Source organism: Notolepis coatsorum (genome assembly GCF_963971535.1).
Source record: "Notolepis coatsorum genome assembly, chromosome: 5".
NCBI lineage: Eukaryota > Metazoa > Chordata > Actinopteri > Aulopiformes > Paralepididae > Notolepis > Notolepis coatsorum.
In genome coordinates this window covers 50,994,330-51,011,252 of record NC_140169.1, presented here as the reverse complement: position 1 = coordinate 51,011,252, position 16,923 = coordinate 50,994,330, and the positions used below count along the sequence as shown (strand labels likewise).

At 45.5% G+C, this 16,923-nt stretch overlaps 1 protein-coding gene across 2 annotated transcripts in view; it reads right to left on the bottom strand.

Moving 5' to 3' along the window:
* Window positions 1–16,923, bottom strand: part of sel1l (SEL1L adaptor subunit of SYVN1 ubiquitin ligase) — a 157,862-nt gene that overhangs the window by 14,686 nt on the left and 126,253 nt on the right. For both annotated transcript variants that reach the window (XM_084315133.1, XM_084315134.1), the window contains exons 18-20: window positions 9,002–9,167; window positions 4,735–4,812; window positions 3,038–3,210 (exon numbers count right to left, since the gene is read on the bottom strand). In XM_084315133.1, coding sequence (XP_084171259.1) covers window positions 3,038–3,210; window positions 4,735–4,812; window positions 9,002–9,167 — 417 coding nt within the window. The remainder of the gene's footprint in view (window positions 1–3,037; window positions 3,211–4,734; window positions 4,813–9,001; window positions 9,168–16,923) is intronic.

Below are 16,923 nucleotides of genomic sequence, written 5' to 3'. Positions count from 1 at the left end.
CGTTTTTGGGCACACTGTTAGAGGGCCTCTGAAAGTTCTTAAAGAACGGTTCATGTCAAAGGGTGCCAGCACACCCACTAATGTTCTAGATTTTGTTAGCCAGTTTCGAGAGCGACTGCATCAGGCGTGCTCTCTCGCAAAAGAAGCGCTCTCTTCTTCCCAGAGAACTATGAAACGGCACTATGACGAGAAAGCTGTTTCTCGATCTTTCCAGCCAGGTGATAAGGTTCTAGTCCTGTTACCTATCCTTGGTTCTGCTCTTTCCGCTCGTTTTTCCGGACCGTATGCAATAGACAAGAAGATAAGTGATACAGACTATGTGGTTCGCACCCCTGATCGTAAACGTCACTCTCGTGTTTGCCACATCAATATGCTTAAACCATATTTTTCCAGAGATAGTGTGCAGGTGAAGACCTCAGACCAGACAGCCGGACTGGCCGTCTCTGCTGTTGCCTCAACTCCAATAGTTCCGGACTCTCCTGACGTTAGTGGTGAGGATGTAGATGGCTTGGAGTTGCGCAATGCAGCCCATCAGGGTGCTAGATTGTCCAACACTGAGATGTTATTGAACCTGCCCACTCACTTAGCACACTTACCTGAGGAGCAGCGAGAGGACATCACAAATTTGATTCAGGCCTACATGGCTGTTTGGTGATGTTCCCTCCTGTACTTCTGTATTGGCCCATGATATTAAAGTTAACAATGCTGTGCCTATCAAGCAACATGCATACCATGTTAACATCACCAAGAGGGCCATGATGCAACAGGAGGTTGACTATTTGTTAAAACATGGTTTAGCCAAGCCAAGTTGCAGTCCCTGGAGTTCACCTTGCTTGTTAGCTCCCAAATCGGATGGAACTCCTAGATTTTGTACTTATTTCCGAAAGGTAAATGCTGTCACCGTGCCTGATTCCTTCCCACTGCCCCGCATGGAAGATTGTATTGACAACCTTGGATCTGCCACCTATGTTAGCAAACTAGATTTGTTAAAGGGTTACTGGCAGGTCCCTTTGACCCCCCGTGCCTCGGAAATCTCGGCGTTTGTTACTCCTGACAATTTTTTGCAATATACTCTAATGCCTTTTGGAATGCGTAATGCCCCGGCCACTTTCCAGCGACTGGTGACCCTAGTCCTGGCTGGTGTTCCAAATTGTAATGCCTATCTCGATGACCTGGTTGTCTATTCGACCAACTGGCGTGACCACATGACAACCTTGCAAACTGTCTTTGACCGCTTAGCTGGAGCCTCCCTGACCCTTAACCTTGCCAAGTGTGAGTTCGGCAAGGCTACGGTTACCTATCTTGGTAAGCAGGTAGGACAAGGCCAAGTGCGTCCGGTGGATGCAAAAATATCTGCAATCACAACTTTTCCAGTGCCTACTACTAGGCGGGAATTGCGTAGATTCCTTGGGATGGCTGGGTATTACCGTGGTTTTTGCCGGAACTTTTCTTCTGTCGTCACTTCTCTCACTAGCCTGTGTAGCCCGTCCAAACCATTCATTTGGACAGCTGATTGTCAAAATGCATTTGATAGTGTTAAAGCTCTCTTATGCAGTTCCCCTGTTCTCTCTGCTCCAGATTTCTCCCTGCCGTTCCAGCTGGAGGTGGATGCCAGCGGGGTGGGAGCTGGAGGGGTGTTATTACAGGAAGATCACGATGGTGTCAGTCACCCGGTTTGTTATTTCTCCCGGAAATTTAACAAACATCAACTAAACTATTCCACTATTGAAAAGGAGACTTTGGCTATGTTGTATGCGTTGCAACATTTTGAAGTGTATGTCGGTTCGAGCGTATTACCAGTGGTAGTATACACCGACCACAACCCATTGGTTTTTCTGTCGCGGATGTACAACCACAATCAGCGCCTCATGCGTTGGGCGCTCATAGTGCAAAATTATAACCTCAGCATAAAGCATAAGAAGGGGTCTGAGAATGTGTTGGCGGATGCTCTATCTCGGAGTTAAATCTCTGTTGCTGTCGACTCGTTGTCTGTTGCTGTCGACTCGTTCTACTGTATTTTGCTGTCGACTTGTTCTATTTTGCTGTCGACTCAGTCTCTCTTGCCGTCAACTCGTTCCGTCATTGTTGACCCGAGTGTGGTTGTACCAACTGCTAGTTTTTTCATAGCTCTTTGTTTTGGAGTACATGTTATCTCGGGGATGTTATCTCGTTGTTAGAAAAAGAAAAAAAAAAAAACATGTTTTTGTCTTATGTATGGGGGTGTTACATCCCAATGTATATATTCCCCAGTGTGTGTCTCCATGTGTGTGTGTTCTCCATTTTGTTTCCTCCCTCCAGCCATTGTTCCCTTCACCATTGGTCCCTGCCAGGCCAATCCTTCCATTATTGCAACACAGCACCGATTGGTGGATGGCTTTCCAGACTCCAACACTCAATCCACACCACCCAATCATGGATCACCCCACACCTGTTAAAACATGGCTTCTCACTTCAGTCTTTCTCTCTCTCTGGCATGAGGCTAGGCCTGTTGTGTTTTTGGTAAACCTGTAACTTTGACAGTATTGCATTTCGTTTATTGGCCTTTGGTGCTTAGTAGTAATTTCCTTGTGTGTGTATGGCCACAGAGAGAGCATTGTTAGTTATAGTTTGTTTTTGTATATATTCTGCTTTTGTTTCTGTATAATTAATGTGTTTTTCTCTCTTTCTCAGGAAGCACAGATGGGGTGAGCTGCCATTTCCTTTGGACATTGTTTTCTCCTGTTTTGGTTAGGTAAGAGTAGTTTAGGTAATGTAATCTCTTTTACCATAGATTAGATTGTGTTTATTTGGAGTATAGTGGTGTTTGTTTGTTGTTTTGGCCTGGGCTCACCCCTGAGCTACATGTGCTTCCTTTGCCTCTATTCAATAAATATCATTGTTGTTTACAAACGTGGTCCATCTTTTCTGTCAACCAACTGTTATGTTACAGCCCTTTACCCTTAGACTCACAGGGGTCGTAACACCCAGGTTGAACCCCCACCTGCTTGATGCCCAGGCCCTTCTCGTGCATGTAGCCCAGGTTGAACATGGCCCCCACCTGCTTGATGCCCAGGCCCTTCTCGTGCATGTAGCCCAGGTTGAACATGGCCTGGGCGCTGTGCTGCTGCTCCGACGCCAGCCGGTAGTGGATGACCGCAGTCTCGTAGTCCACATCCGTGCCGTAGCCGTAGAAGTGATAGTCCCCCAGTTTGATCCTCGCCACGGTGTACCCTGGAGAACAACAACAACAACATCCGTCAATCAACCGCCCCCTCAAGACCCGCCTCTATAACCATCCAATGCCATTTTCTACCAACTTACAAGTGCAGTATTCTACCCTTCAAGTGCAGTATTCTACCCTTCAAGTGCAGTATTCTACCCTTCAAGTGCAGTATTCTACCCTTCAAGTGCAGTATTCTACCCTTCAAGTGCAGTATTCTACCCTTCAAGTGCAATATTCTACCCTTCAAGTGCAATATTCTACCCTTCAAGTGCAATATTCTACCCTTCAAGTGCAGTATTCTACCCTTCAAGTGCAATATTCTACCCTTCAAGTGCAATATTCTACCCTTCAAGTGCAGTATTCTACCCTTCAAGTGCAGTATTCTACCCTTCACAGCTGTATCTCAGAGTGTTGTATCTCAGAGTGTTGTGTCTCAGAGTGTTGTGTCTCAGAGTGTAAAAAGAAAGAAAGAAAGAAAGGAAAGGAAGGAAGGAAGAAAGAAAGAAGGAAATAAGGAAGGAAGGAAGGAAGTAAATAAAGAAGAAAGAAAGAAAGAAAGAAAGAAAGAAAGAAAGAAAGAAAGAAAGAAAGAAAGAAAGAAAGAAAGAAAGAAAGAAAGAAAGAAAGAAAGAAAGAAAGAAAGAAAGAAAGAAAGAAAGAAAGAAAGAAAAAAAAGAAAGAAAATAATAATTTTTTGTTTGTTTGTTTATTTGTGTGTGTGTGTCTGTACGTGGGCATGTGTGCATGTGCATGTGTGTGTGTGTGTGTATGCCTGTATGTGCATGTGTGCGCGTGTACGTGTGTGTATGTCCCAGTGTGTGTAAGTGTGAGTGAGAGATGGGAGAATAGATTGAGTGGGGAGCACAAGGAAATGTGTCCATGAGAGTGACACTGAACATTCTGTAGATCTGTCGATTGAACGTGAAATCTCATGAAAAATAAAAAGATTTAAAACCAGAAAGAAAACAAGGATGTATGCAAGGAAGGAAGGAAATAAGGAAGGAAGCAAGGAAGGAAGGAAAGAAGGAAGGAAAGAAGGATGGAAAGAAGGAAGGAAGGAAATAAGGATGGAAGGAAGGAAGGATGGAAATATGGAAGGAAGGAAGGATGGAAATATGGAAGGAAGGAACGAAGGAAGGAAGGAAGGAAGGAAGGAAGGAAGGAAGGAAGGAAGGAAGGAAGGAAGGAAGGAAGGAAGGAAGGAAAGAAGGATGGAAGGAAGGAAGGAAGGAAGGAAGGAAGGAAGGAAGAAAATAAGGAAGGAAGGAAGGAAGGAAGGAAGGAAGGAAGGAAGGAAGGAAGGAAGGAAGGAAGGAAGGAAGGAAGGAAGGAAGGAAGGAAGGTGCTGCAGGAAGGTGCTGCAGGAAGGTGCTGCAGGAAGATGCTGCAGGAAGGTGCTGCAGGAAGATGCTGCAGGAAGGTGCTGCAGGAAGGTGCTGCAGGAAGGTGCTGCAGGAAGGTGCTGAAGGTGCTGCAGGAAGGTGCTGAAGGTGCTGCAGGAAGGTGCTACATGCCCCGCCCCTGCTCCTCACCCTGTGCGGCAGCGCGGGTCCAGTGCAGCAGGGCGCGGGGGTAGGTCTCATTCTCACTGAAGATCCGCGACCCATCTGCTGCAAATCACACAGGATGCAAACACAACACGTAACGGAACGTAGGCCAAGTGCGTCCACATTTTTATAGGATTCTATCACATTTTCATAACAATAGCACCCTGCGCCGTTTTCATTGAGGTTTCTTACAAATTAACGATGCTTTATCTTGTCCTTTATATGCCGATTATCATTAGAATCTTAAATTGTACCATATGTCCCCCTTTAGACAACATATGTAATGCTACCAGCGCACTTTTGTTAAGATAATTAGTTGGCCATTCGCGGTCGCTATACCGAGGTTGCAGTAATAGTTTAACGCTGTTCAGATCACGTCGGAGAATATAGACCCATCCCAGTGACCTGCGACCTGTGCTAACGCTCTTGGGAAATGCAGTGTTGTAGTTCTCAACATTTTCAGCCTTTAATTTTAAACCAATGCTGCCATCTACTGACAACAAAAAAGTGTTGTCTAATCGTCACCTTGAGAGCTACTTCCGTATACAGCGCCGCCCCAAACCCATTCTAGAGATTCCCACTTTTTGCTGGGAGTGGGGCGTGGCCGTATTTGGTCCCAGACAATAAGAGTGGCTGCAATTGGTCACCGTGACGTTATATGAGACGCTACTGATCCACAGACATTGAGTTGATTAGGATCCCCATGAGCTGTTGCATGACAGCAACCACTAGTCTCCCTGGGGTCCACACAAAACACAAAACATTACATCCAACAAGACTTTTACAGAACAGTAAATAAATAGAATGAAAACTGATTTCCAAAGTCCATTTGACCACTTATCTTCTGATTTTCATTTCATTGGAATGAAAATAATGATAATAATAATAAAATAAGAATAAAGTACTTATATCTGCATTTACAGATGCCAGTCTACAATTCTCTTAAGGTACAACTACCTGAAATGAAAATAAAAGAGAAGAATGAATCGCACTGATGAGGGCTCCCTCACGTGTGTTTGTGTGTATGTGTCCCTCCTCTCTGCAGTAAACAGTCATCACTGATATAGAGTCTGGTCAGTAACATGGGTCTCCCAGTCCCTCCACTCTGCAGTAAACAGTCATCACTGATTATAGAGTGTCTGGTCAGTAACATGGGTCTCCCAGTCCCTCCACTCTGCAGTAAACAGCCATCACTGATACAGAGTGTCTGGTCAGTAACATGGGTCTCTCAGTCCCTCCTGCTCTGCAGTAAACAGTCATCACTGATATAGAGTGTCTGGTCAGTAACATGGGTCTCCCAGTCCCTCCACTCTGCAGTAAACAGTCATCACTGATATAGTGTGTCTGGTCAGTAACATGGGTCTCCCAGTCCCTCCACTCTGCAGTAAACAGTCATCACTGATACAGAGTGTCTGGTCAGTAACATGGGTCTCCCAGTCCATCCACTTTGCAGTAAACAGTCATCACTGATATAGAGTGTCTGGTCAGTAACATGGGTCTCCCAGTCCCTCCACTCTGCAGTAAACAGTCATCATCACTGATACAGAGTGTCTGGTCAGTAACATGGGTCTCTCAGTCCCTCCACTCTGCAGTAAACAGTCATCACTGATATAGAGTGTCTGGTCAGTAACATGGGTCTCTCAGTCCCTCCACTCTGCAGTAAACAGTCATCACTGATATAGAGTGTCTGGTCAGTAACATGGGTCTCCCAGTCCCTCCACTCTGCAGTAAACAGTCATCACTGATATAGAGTGTCTGGTCAGTAACATGGGTCTCTCAGTCCCTCCACTCTGCAGTAAACAGTCATCACTGATATAGTGTCTGGTCAGTAACATGGGTCTCCCAGTCCCTCCACTCTGCAGTAAACAGTCATCACTGATATAGTGTCTGGTCAGTAACATGAGTCTCCCAGTCCCTCCACTCTGCAGTAAACAGTCATCACTGATATAGAGTGTCTGGTCAGTAACATGGGTCTCCCAGTCCCTCCACTCTGCAGTAAACAGTCATCACTGATATAGAGTGTCTGGTCAGTAACATGAGTCTCTCAGTCCCTCCACTCTGCAGTAAACAGTCATCACTGATATAGAGTGTCTGGTCAGTAACATGGGTCTCCCAGTCCCTCCACTCTGCAGTAAACAGTCATCACTGATATAGTGTCTGGTCAGTAACATGGGTCTCCCAGTCCCTCCACTCTGCAGTAAACAGACATCACTGATACAGAGTGTCTGGTCAGTAACATGGGTCTCTCAGTCCCTCCACTCTGCAGTAAACAGTCATTACTGATATAGAGTGTCTGGTCAGTAACATGGGTCTCCCAGTCCCTCCACTCTGCAGTAAACAGTCATCACTGATATAGAGTGTCTGGTCAGTAACATGGGTCTCCCAGTCCCTCCACTCTGCAGTAAACAGTCATCACTGATATAGAGTGTCTGGTCAGTAACATGGGTCTCTCAGTCCCTCCACTCTGCAGTAAACAGCCATCACTGATATAGTGTCTGGTCAGTAACATGGGTCTCCCAGTCCATCTGCTCTGCAGTAAACAGTCATCACTGATATAGTGTCTGGTCAGTAACATGGGTCTCCCAGTCCCTCTGCTCTGCAGTAAACAGTCATCACTGATATAGAGTGTCTGGTCAGTAACATGGGTCTCCCAGTCCCTCCACTCTGCAGTAAACAGTCATCACTGATATAGAGTGTCTGGTCAGTAACATGGGTCTCTCAGTCCCTCCACTCTGCAGTAAACAGCCATCACTGATATAGTGTCTGGTCAGTAACATGGGTCTCCCAGTCCCTCTGCTCTGCAGTAAACAGTCATCACTGATATAGTGTCTGGTCAGTAACATGGGTCTCCCAGTCCCTCTGCTCTGCAGTAAACAGTCATCACTGATATAGAGTGTCTGGTCAGTAACATGGGTCTCTCAGTCCCTCCACTCTGCAGTAAACAGTCATCACTGATATAAAGTGTCTGGTCAGTAACATGGGTCTCTCAGTCCCTCCACTCTGCAGTAAACAGTCATCACTGATATAGAGTGTCTGGTCAGTAACATGGGTCTCCCAGTCCCTCCACTCTGCAGTAAACAGCCATCACTGATATAGAGTGTCTGGTCAGTAACATGGGTCTCCCAGTCCCTCCACTCTGCAGTAAACAGTCATCACTGATATAGAGTGTCTGGTCAGTAACATGGGTCTCTCAGTCCCTCCACTCTGCAGTAAACAGTCATCACTGATACAGAGTGTCTGGTCAGTAACATGGGTCTCTCAGTCCCTCCACTCTGCAGTAAACAGTCATCACTGATATAGAGTGTCTGGTCAGTAACATGGGTCTCCCAGTCCCTCCACTCTGCAGTAAACAGTCATCACTGATATAGAGTGTCTGGTCAGTAACATGGGTCTCCCAGTCCCTCCACTCTGCAGTAAACAGTCATCACTGATACAGAGTGTCTGGTCAGTAACATGGGTCTCCCAGTCCCTCCACTCTGCAGTAAACAGCCATCACTGATTATAGAGTGTCTGGTCAGTAACATGGGTCTCCCAGTCCCTCCACTCTGCAGTAAACAGTCATCACTGATACAGAGTGTCTGGTCAGTAACATGGGTCTCCCAGTCCCTCCACTCTGCAGTAAACAGCCATCACTGATATAGAGTGTCTGGTCAGTAACATGGGTCTCTCAGTCTCTCCACTCTGCAGTAAACAGTCATCACTGATATAGAGTGTCTGGTCAGTAACATGGGTCTCCCAGTCCCTCCTGCTCTGCAGTAAACAGTCATCACTGATACAGAGTGTCTGGTCAGTAACATGGGTCTCCCAGTCCCTCCACTCTGCAGTAAACAGCCATCACTGATTATAGAGTGTCTGGTCAGTAACATGGGTCTCCCAGTCCCTCCACTCTATATCAGTGATGACTGTCAGAATGTAGAGTTTTTTTTTAACAAAAATATATCACTTACAGCACCTTTAAATGTCAACGTCACTCTCTGTTTTGACGAGGCTAAAAGGATGACGGAAGGAGATTGAAGAGAGAGAGAGCGAGGAACAAAGCGGAGGTGTAGCCGTTAACCCTTTCACTGTGACACGACAGAAGGTTAACCCTTTACTATCACACAACCGACGGCGGAGCTAATGATGCTAATGACGGAGCATCGCCGTCGTCGGTCGTGTGATAGTAAAGGGCTGCTAACCTTCTGTCGTGTCACAGTGAAAGGGTTAACCGGCTGTCGTGTGGCAGTGAAAGGGTTGACTCCCTGGTCCTTACTCTGGTCCAGGATGAAGGCCACGTTGCTCTGGGCCACCTCGTAGCCCTGCTCGGCCAGCAGCAGGTACTGGACCAGCGCCGCGTCCATCTCGCCGTCCTTGAAGCTGCCGTAGGCCGTCATCAGGCGCTCCGACCAGCGGCCGCGCTCGCACACGTTCTTGAAGAGCTGCGACCCACCGGCCAATCAGAACACAGGACACCGATCAGGACACAGAACACCAATCAGAACACAAGACCGTCGGTTGTGTGATAGTAAAGGGTTAACCTTCTGTCGTGTGGCAGTGAAAGGGTTAAGATTACTCCGGTCTGCCACCACGCCATGGTTGTTGTTGTTGTCGTTACTACCGGCACGCTCTTCAGCTCAGTGAAAGTGGCGTTGCGTGTCTCCTGTCTGCCACGCAGCGCATTCAGGCCCATGTGAGAAGTTGAGAGGAAGACCGCAGGGAGCTATCCCCCCCCCCACAAACTAATATAACTTTTACAATCGAATGTATGTTTATTTATATTTTTCGATTATAAGTCGATTATTCATTAGAATATAGAATATTCGTTGACAGCCCTACTTAACAGTAACTGCCCACTACTGTCCCCCACTATACCCCACTGTACCCCACTGTACCTCACTGTACCCCACTGTCCCTCACTGTACCTCACTGTCCCCCACTGTCCCTCACTGTACCTCACTGTACCCCACTGTACCCCACTGTCCCTCACTGTACCTCACTGTCCCCCACTGTCCCTCACTGTACCCCACTGTCCCTCACTGTCCCTCACTGTCCCCCACTGTCCCTCACTGTACCCCACTGTCCCTCACTGTCCCTCACTGTACCTCACTGTCCCCCACTGTCCCTCACTGTACCTCACTGTACCTCACTGTACCTCACTGTACCTCACTGTCCACTGTACCCCACTGTACCCCACTGTACCTCACTGTACCTCACTGTACCTCACTGTACCTCACTGTACCTCACTGTACCCCACTGTCCCTCACTGTCCCCCACTGTCCCCCACTGTACCTCACTGTACCTCACTGTACCTCACTGTCCCTCACTGTACCTCACTGTACCTCACTGTACCCCACTGTCCCTCACTGTCCCCCACTGTACCTCACTGTACCCCACTGTCCCTCACTGTCCCTCACTGTCCCTCACTGTCCCCCACTGTACCTCACTGTACCCCACTGTCCCTCACTGTACCTCACTGTACCCCACTGTCCCTCACTGTCCCTCACTGTCCCCCACTGTACCTCACTGTACCCCACTGTCCCTCACTGTACCTCACTGTACCCCACTGTCCCTCACTGTCCCTCACTGTCCCTCACTGTCCCTCACTGTACCCCACTGTCCCTCACTGTCCCTCACTGTCCCTCACTGTCCCTCACTGTCCCTCACTGTCCCTCACTGTACCCCACTGTCCCTCACTGTCCCCCACTGTACCTCACTGTACCCCACTGTCCCTCACTGTCCCCCACTGTACCTCACTGTCCCCCACTGTCCCCCACTGTCCCTCACTGTACCCCACTGTACCCCACTGTCCCTCACTGTCCCTCACTGTCCCTCACTGTCCCTCACTGTACCTCACTGTACCTCACTGTACCCCACTGTCCCTCACTGTACCTCACTGTCCCTCACTGTCCCCCACTGTACCTCACTGTCCCCCACTGTCCCTCACTGTCCCTCACTGTCCCTCACTGTCCCTCACTGTCCCTCACTGTACCTCACTGTCCCTCACTGTCCCTCACTGTCCCTCACTGTCCCTCACTGTCCCTCACTGTCCCTCACTGTCCCCCACTGTACCTCACTGTCCCCCACTGTACCCCACTGTCCCTCACTGTCCCCCACTGTCCCCCACTGTCCCTCACTGTCCCTCACTGTCCCTCACTGTCCCCCACTGTCCCTCACTGTCCCCCACTGTACCTCACTGTACCTCACTGTACCTCACTGTCCCCCACTGTCCCTCACTGTCCCTCACTGTACCCCACTGTCCCTCACTGTCCCTCACTGTCCCTCACTGTCCCCCACTGTCCCCCACTGTCCCTCACTGTCCCCCACTGTCCCCCACTGTCCCTCACTGTCCCTCACTGTCCCCCACTGTCCACTGTACCTCACTGTCCCTCACTGTCCCCCACTGTCCCCCACTGTCCCTCACTGTCCCTCACTGTCCCCCACTGTCCACTGTACCTCACTGTCCCCCACTGTCCCTCACTGTCCCCCACTGTCCACTGTACCTCACTGTCCCTCACTGTCCCCCACTGTCCACTGTACCTCACTGTTCCCCACTGTGCCTCACTGTTCCCCACTGTACCCCACTGTCCCTCACTGTCCCCCACTGTCCCTCACTGTCCCTCACTGTCCCCCACTGTCCACTGTACCCCACTGTACCCCACTGTACCCCACTGTACCGGACCGCAACTTCAAAACAGAGATACGTACCGAACCGTGGTTTTTGTACCGTTACACCGCTAAGAGATACATATACGGTAAGAATATATATATATTATATACGGTAAGAATAAATATATATTATATACGGTAAGAATAAATATATATTATATACGGTAAGAATATATATATATATATATATATATTATATACGGTAAGAATATATATATATTATATACGGTAAGAATAAATATATATTATATACGGTAAGAATATATATATATTATATACGGTAAGAATAAATATATATTATATACGGTAAGAATATATATATATATATATTATATACGGTAAGAATAAATATATATTATATATGGTAAGAATATATATATATTATATACGGTAAGAATAAATATATATATATTATATACGGTAAAAATATATATTATATACGGTAAGAATAAATATATATTATATACGGTAAGAATATATATATATTATATACGGTAAGAATATATATTATATATGGTAAGAATATATATTATATACGGTAAGAATATATATATATATATACATATACGGTAAGAATAAATATATAGTATATACGGTAAGAATATATATATATTATATACGGTAAGAATATATATATATTATATACGGTAAGAATATATATATATATATATATATATATATATATATATGGTAAGAATAAATATATACAAATGGTAAGAATAAATATATACAAATGGTAAGAATAAATATATACATATACTGTAAGAATATATATATATATTATATACGGTAAGAATATATATATATATACATATACGGTAAGAATAAATATATAGTATATACGGTAAGAATATATATTATATACGGTAAGAATATATATATATACGGTAAGAATAAATATATACAAATGGTAAGAATACATATATACATATACGGTAAGAATAAATATATACGGTAAGAATATATATATATATATATATTATATACGGTAAGAATATATATATATATTATATACGGTAAGAATATATATATATATATATATATATATATATATATATATATATATATATATTATATACGGTAAGAATATATATATATATACATACATATACGGTAAGAATATATATATGTATATGTATACGGTAAGAATAAATATATACAAATGGTAAGAATATATATATATATTATATACAGTAAGAATATATATATATATATATGGTAAGAATAAATATATATAAATGGTACGAATAAATATATATATTAGGGGTGTAACGGTACACAAAAACCACGGTTCGGTACATACCTCGGTTTTGAAGTCACGGTTCGGGTTTTCGGTGCAGTGGGGACAGTTTGGCTTTCCATGTTCCACTCAGGGGTGATGTAGTGTGCAGTAACTAATTGTACTTGTAGGGCTGTCAACGAATATTCTATATTGAAATTAATAATCGACTTGTAAAAAAAGAAAAAAAAAAAAAAAAATTATATTAGATTGTGAAAAAAACAGCCCCCGGTGGGCGGTCGTTAGGGGTTAACATACCGTTGTATTCGTTCGGTACACAGCCGTACGGTACGGTACACACTGAAGCGGTTCGGTGTGGATACGTGTACCTTTACACCCCTATATATACGGTAAGAATAAATATATATATATAAATCTAAAAGAAGAAAATGTTCAAAAGAAGGGACCGCACACTCCTCAGGACCGGCTTTTGCTTTTTTTATTTATTGCACAACGCGTTTCGCTTCCACTTCCTCAGGTCCTTCTTTTGAAGGTTTTCTTCTTTTAGATTTATACATCTCTCTTGCGCTGACCTGCACCTCCAGTCGGGGTCCAACTAGATGTGCACGAGTCTTAATTAGTTTAAATATATATATATTAGAGGTGGGCATAGATTAATTTTTTTAATCTAGATTAATCTATCTGCAATCCTGGATTTAATCTAGATTAATCTAGATTAAAATGGCTAAAAAAAAAAAAAAAAAACCTGCCAAAGGCATTCAAAATATGTGTTCTACCCAAATAATGACTAGAAGTAAGTCCTTACTTTTTCTTTCCTCCTTATGTTTCTCAGGCCAGGTGGCCCATTACACCATGAGCCCATCTCCCGTTTCCAAAATGCATTACAGACTGTTTGAAAAAGCTGTTTTGCTATGATAATTGGTAATGAAATATCAAAATAATGTTCAATAAGATGTACTTGTGTTTAATAAGTTGTTTTATTCAGAAGTTAACACAAATAAATAATATTACCAGTACAGTACAGTATCTAGCACACTCTCAGGAGCAAAACAGAAAGAATCATTTCAAACTTGAACTATGTGACATGGCTTGAATCAACTGCTCCAGTGGAGTTGCTCAGTGGCCAATGGTGTCAACTGTGGTTGTACTGGGCAGCTCCCAGGTGTGAATGGAACTGTGTGAATGTGAAGCAGGGCGTTCCTGAAAAAGAGTATCTGTGCTCAGCGAACCTACCCTGGGTAAATAAAGGTTAAAAAAAAAAGATTTTTTTTTTTCTTTTTAGATTAACTCTTTCAGTGCCACGCCTGGTTTTCCATTTTACCGCTTGAATGCCACCATCCGCGCCAATGTTAACGTTAATATCGCCTAATCTATGTTTTAAATTATGGCTATGTGTCTAATCTGCCCATCGCATTATCAAAGACTATTTTCCAGACAGTGCTGTGAAGGCAGATTGTTTTTTTATCGCGTCGTTGCCGTTTCAGAGCAGTTAGAAAAGCCCCCGTTTTGATATAAAAAACAGCTCATTCTGGAGCATTCTATGAAAATCGTCTTTTAGTGGAATATTCCACAACGTTGATATTCGTCTGCCTTTTTATGAATCGTTTTCAAATAAACGCTAGATGATCAATATTATACGTGCACGCACGCACATTACGGCCGCGCGCGGATAATCGCCTCGTTGATTTCCTCTCGGAGTTTTACATTGAAACCGAAAGAAGACATTTCACAAAACAGCTTATAACTTCATCAAACTTACTCTGATTATCCTACCACTGATAACATAGAGTCCTTACCTGACATCAGATGGTATCCAACTGGTATATTCCAATTCCTGATCACCATTCGAAAAAATCGATACGTGTATGGATCCAACGCGACACAGTGGATCTCCATGATCCGCGGGGATCTGAGGCTCCAGAATGAACTCTAGTAACCCCGGCTGGATCAGTGAACTGGAAAATGTGGAGTACCGGATTTTTTTCCCCATTCATTTTCATTGAGTCCATTCCAAAATCACTTATGTCATCTGGGAGACGACAGGGGGCGCTTTTTTCCACAGTGATCACCGGCGCAGCTCGGCAATACTCGGGTAGGCTCGGGTGATGCAATAATTTTTCAGATCGCAAAAAAGAAAAAAAAAAAAAAAATCCGAGAAATCTCGTGAGTGGCTAGCAACCACCTATAAAAAAACACGAGAAATCTCGTGAGTGGCACTGAAAGAGTTAATGCGTTAATTACATTATCGCGCGATACTAGTATAGCGTTAACGCCGTTAACAGCCCAGCTCTAATATATATATATATATATATATATATATATTGTGGTGTCACATTGAGGGCGTCTCTCACTCCAGAGTTGAAGGGTCACGGGGGAGGAGCTATAGGTGTGTGTACAGCGGTGATTTAGTCAATGAATAAAGTAGGAAGTAACTGAAGGACCTGTCACGCTCGTTATTGCATCGCCTCCTCCTTCGACTTCTACAATATATATAAACGGTAAGAATAAATATATATAAACGGTAAGAATAAATATATATATGTGGCAGGAGGAGCGAGCAGTCAGTCGGTCAGTTAGTGTCCTCACCTCCACAGCGAGCAGTCAGTCAGTCAGTTAGTGTCCTCACCTCCACAGCGAGCAGTCAGTCAGTCAGTTAGTGTCCTCACCTCCACAGCGAGCAGTCAGTCAGTCAGTTAGTGTCCTCACCTCCACAGCGAGCAGTCAGTCAGTCAGTTAGTGTCCTCACCTCCACAGCGAGCAGTCAGTCAGTCAGTTAGTGTCCTCACCTCCACAGCAGTCAGTCAGTCAGTTAGTGTCCTCACCTCCACAGCGGTCAGTCAGTCAGTTAGTGTCCTCACCTCCACAGCGAGCAGTCAGTCAGTCAGTTAGTGTCCTCACCTCCACAGCGAGCAGTCAGTCAGTCAGTTAGTGTCCTCACCTCCACAGCGGTCAGTCAGTCAGTTAGTGTCCTCACCTCCACAGCGAGCAGTCAGTCAGTCAGTTAGTGTCCTCACCTCCACAGCGAGCAGTCAGTCAGTCAGTTAGTGTCCTCACCTCCACAGCGGTCAGTCAGTCAGTTAGTGTCCTCACCTCCACAGCAGTCAGTCAGTCAGTTAGTGTCCTCACCTCCACAGCGAGCAGTCAGTCAGTCAGTTAGTGTCCTCACCTCCACAGCGGTCAGTCAGTCAGTTAGTGTCCTCACCTCCACAGCGGTCAGTCAGTCAGTTAGTGTCCTCACCTCCACAGCGGTCAGTCAGTCAGTTAGTGTCCTCACCTCCACAGCGGTCAGTCAGTCAGTTAGTGTCCTCACCTCCACAGCAGTCAGTCAGTCAGTTAGTGTCCTCACCTCCACAGCAGTCAGTCAGTCAGTTAGTGTCCTCACCTCCACAGCAGTCAGTCAGTCAGTTAGTGTCCTCACCTCCACAGCGGTCAGTTAGTTAGTGTCCTCACCTCCACAGCAGTCAGTCGGTCAGTTAGTGTCCTCACCTCCACAGCAGTCAGTCAGTCAGTTAGTGTCCTCACCTCCACAGCGGTCAGTCGGTCAGTTAGTGTCCTCACCTCCACAGCGGTCAGTCAGTCAGTTAGTGTCCTCACCTCCACAGCGGTCAGTCAGTCAGTTAGTGTCCTCACCTCCACAGCAGTCAGTCAGTCAGTCAGTTAGTGTCCTCACCTCCACAGCGGTCAGTCAGTCAGTTAGTGTCCTCACCTCCACAGCAGTCAGTCAGTCAGTCAGTTAGTGTCCTCACCTCCACAGCGGTCAGTCAGTCAGTTAGTGTCCTCACCTCCACAGCGGTCAGTCAGTCAGTCAGTTAGTGTCCTCACCTCCACAGCGGTCAGTCAGTCAGTTAGTGTCCTCACCTCCACAGCAGTCAGTCAGTCAGTTAGTGTCCTCACCTCCACAGCGGTCAGTCAGTCAGTTAGTGTCCTCACCTCCACAGCGGTCAGTCAGTCAGTTAGTGTCCTCACCTCCACAGCAGTCAGTCAGTCAGTTAGTGTCCTCACCTCCACAGCGGTCAGTCAGTCAGTTAGTGTCCTCACCTCCACAGCGGTCAGTCAGTCAGTTAGTGTCCTCACCTCCACAGCAGTCAGTCAGTCAGTTAGTGTCCTCACCTCCACAGCAGTCAGTCAGTCAGTTAGTGTCCTCACCTCCACAGCGGTCAGTCAGTCAGTTAGTGTCCTCACCTCCACAGCGGTCAGTCAGTCAGTTAGTGTCCTCACCTCCACAGCGGTCAGTCAATCAGTTAGTGTCCTCACCTCCACAGCGGTCAGTTAGTTAGTGTCCTCACCTC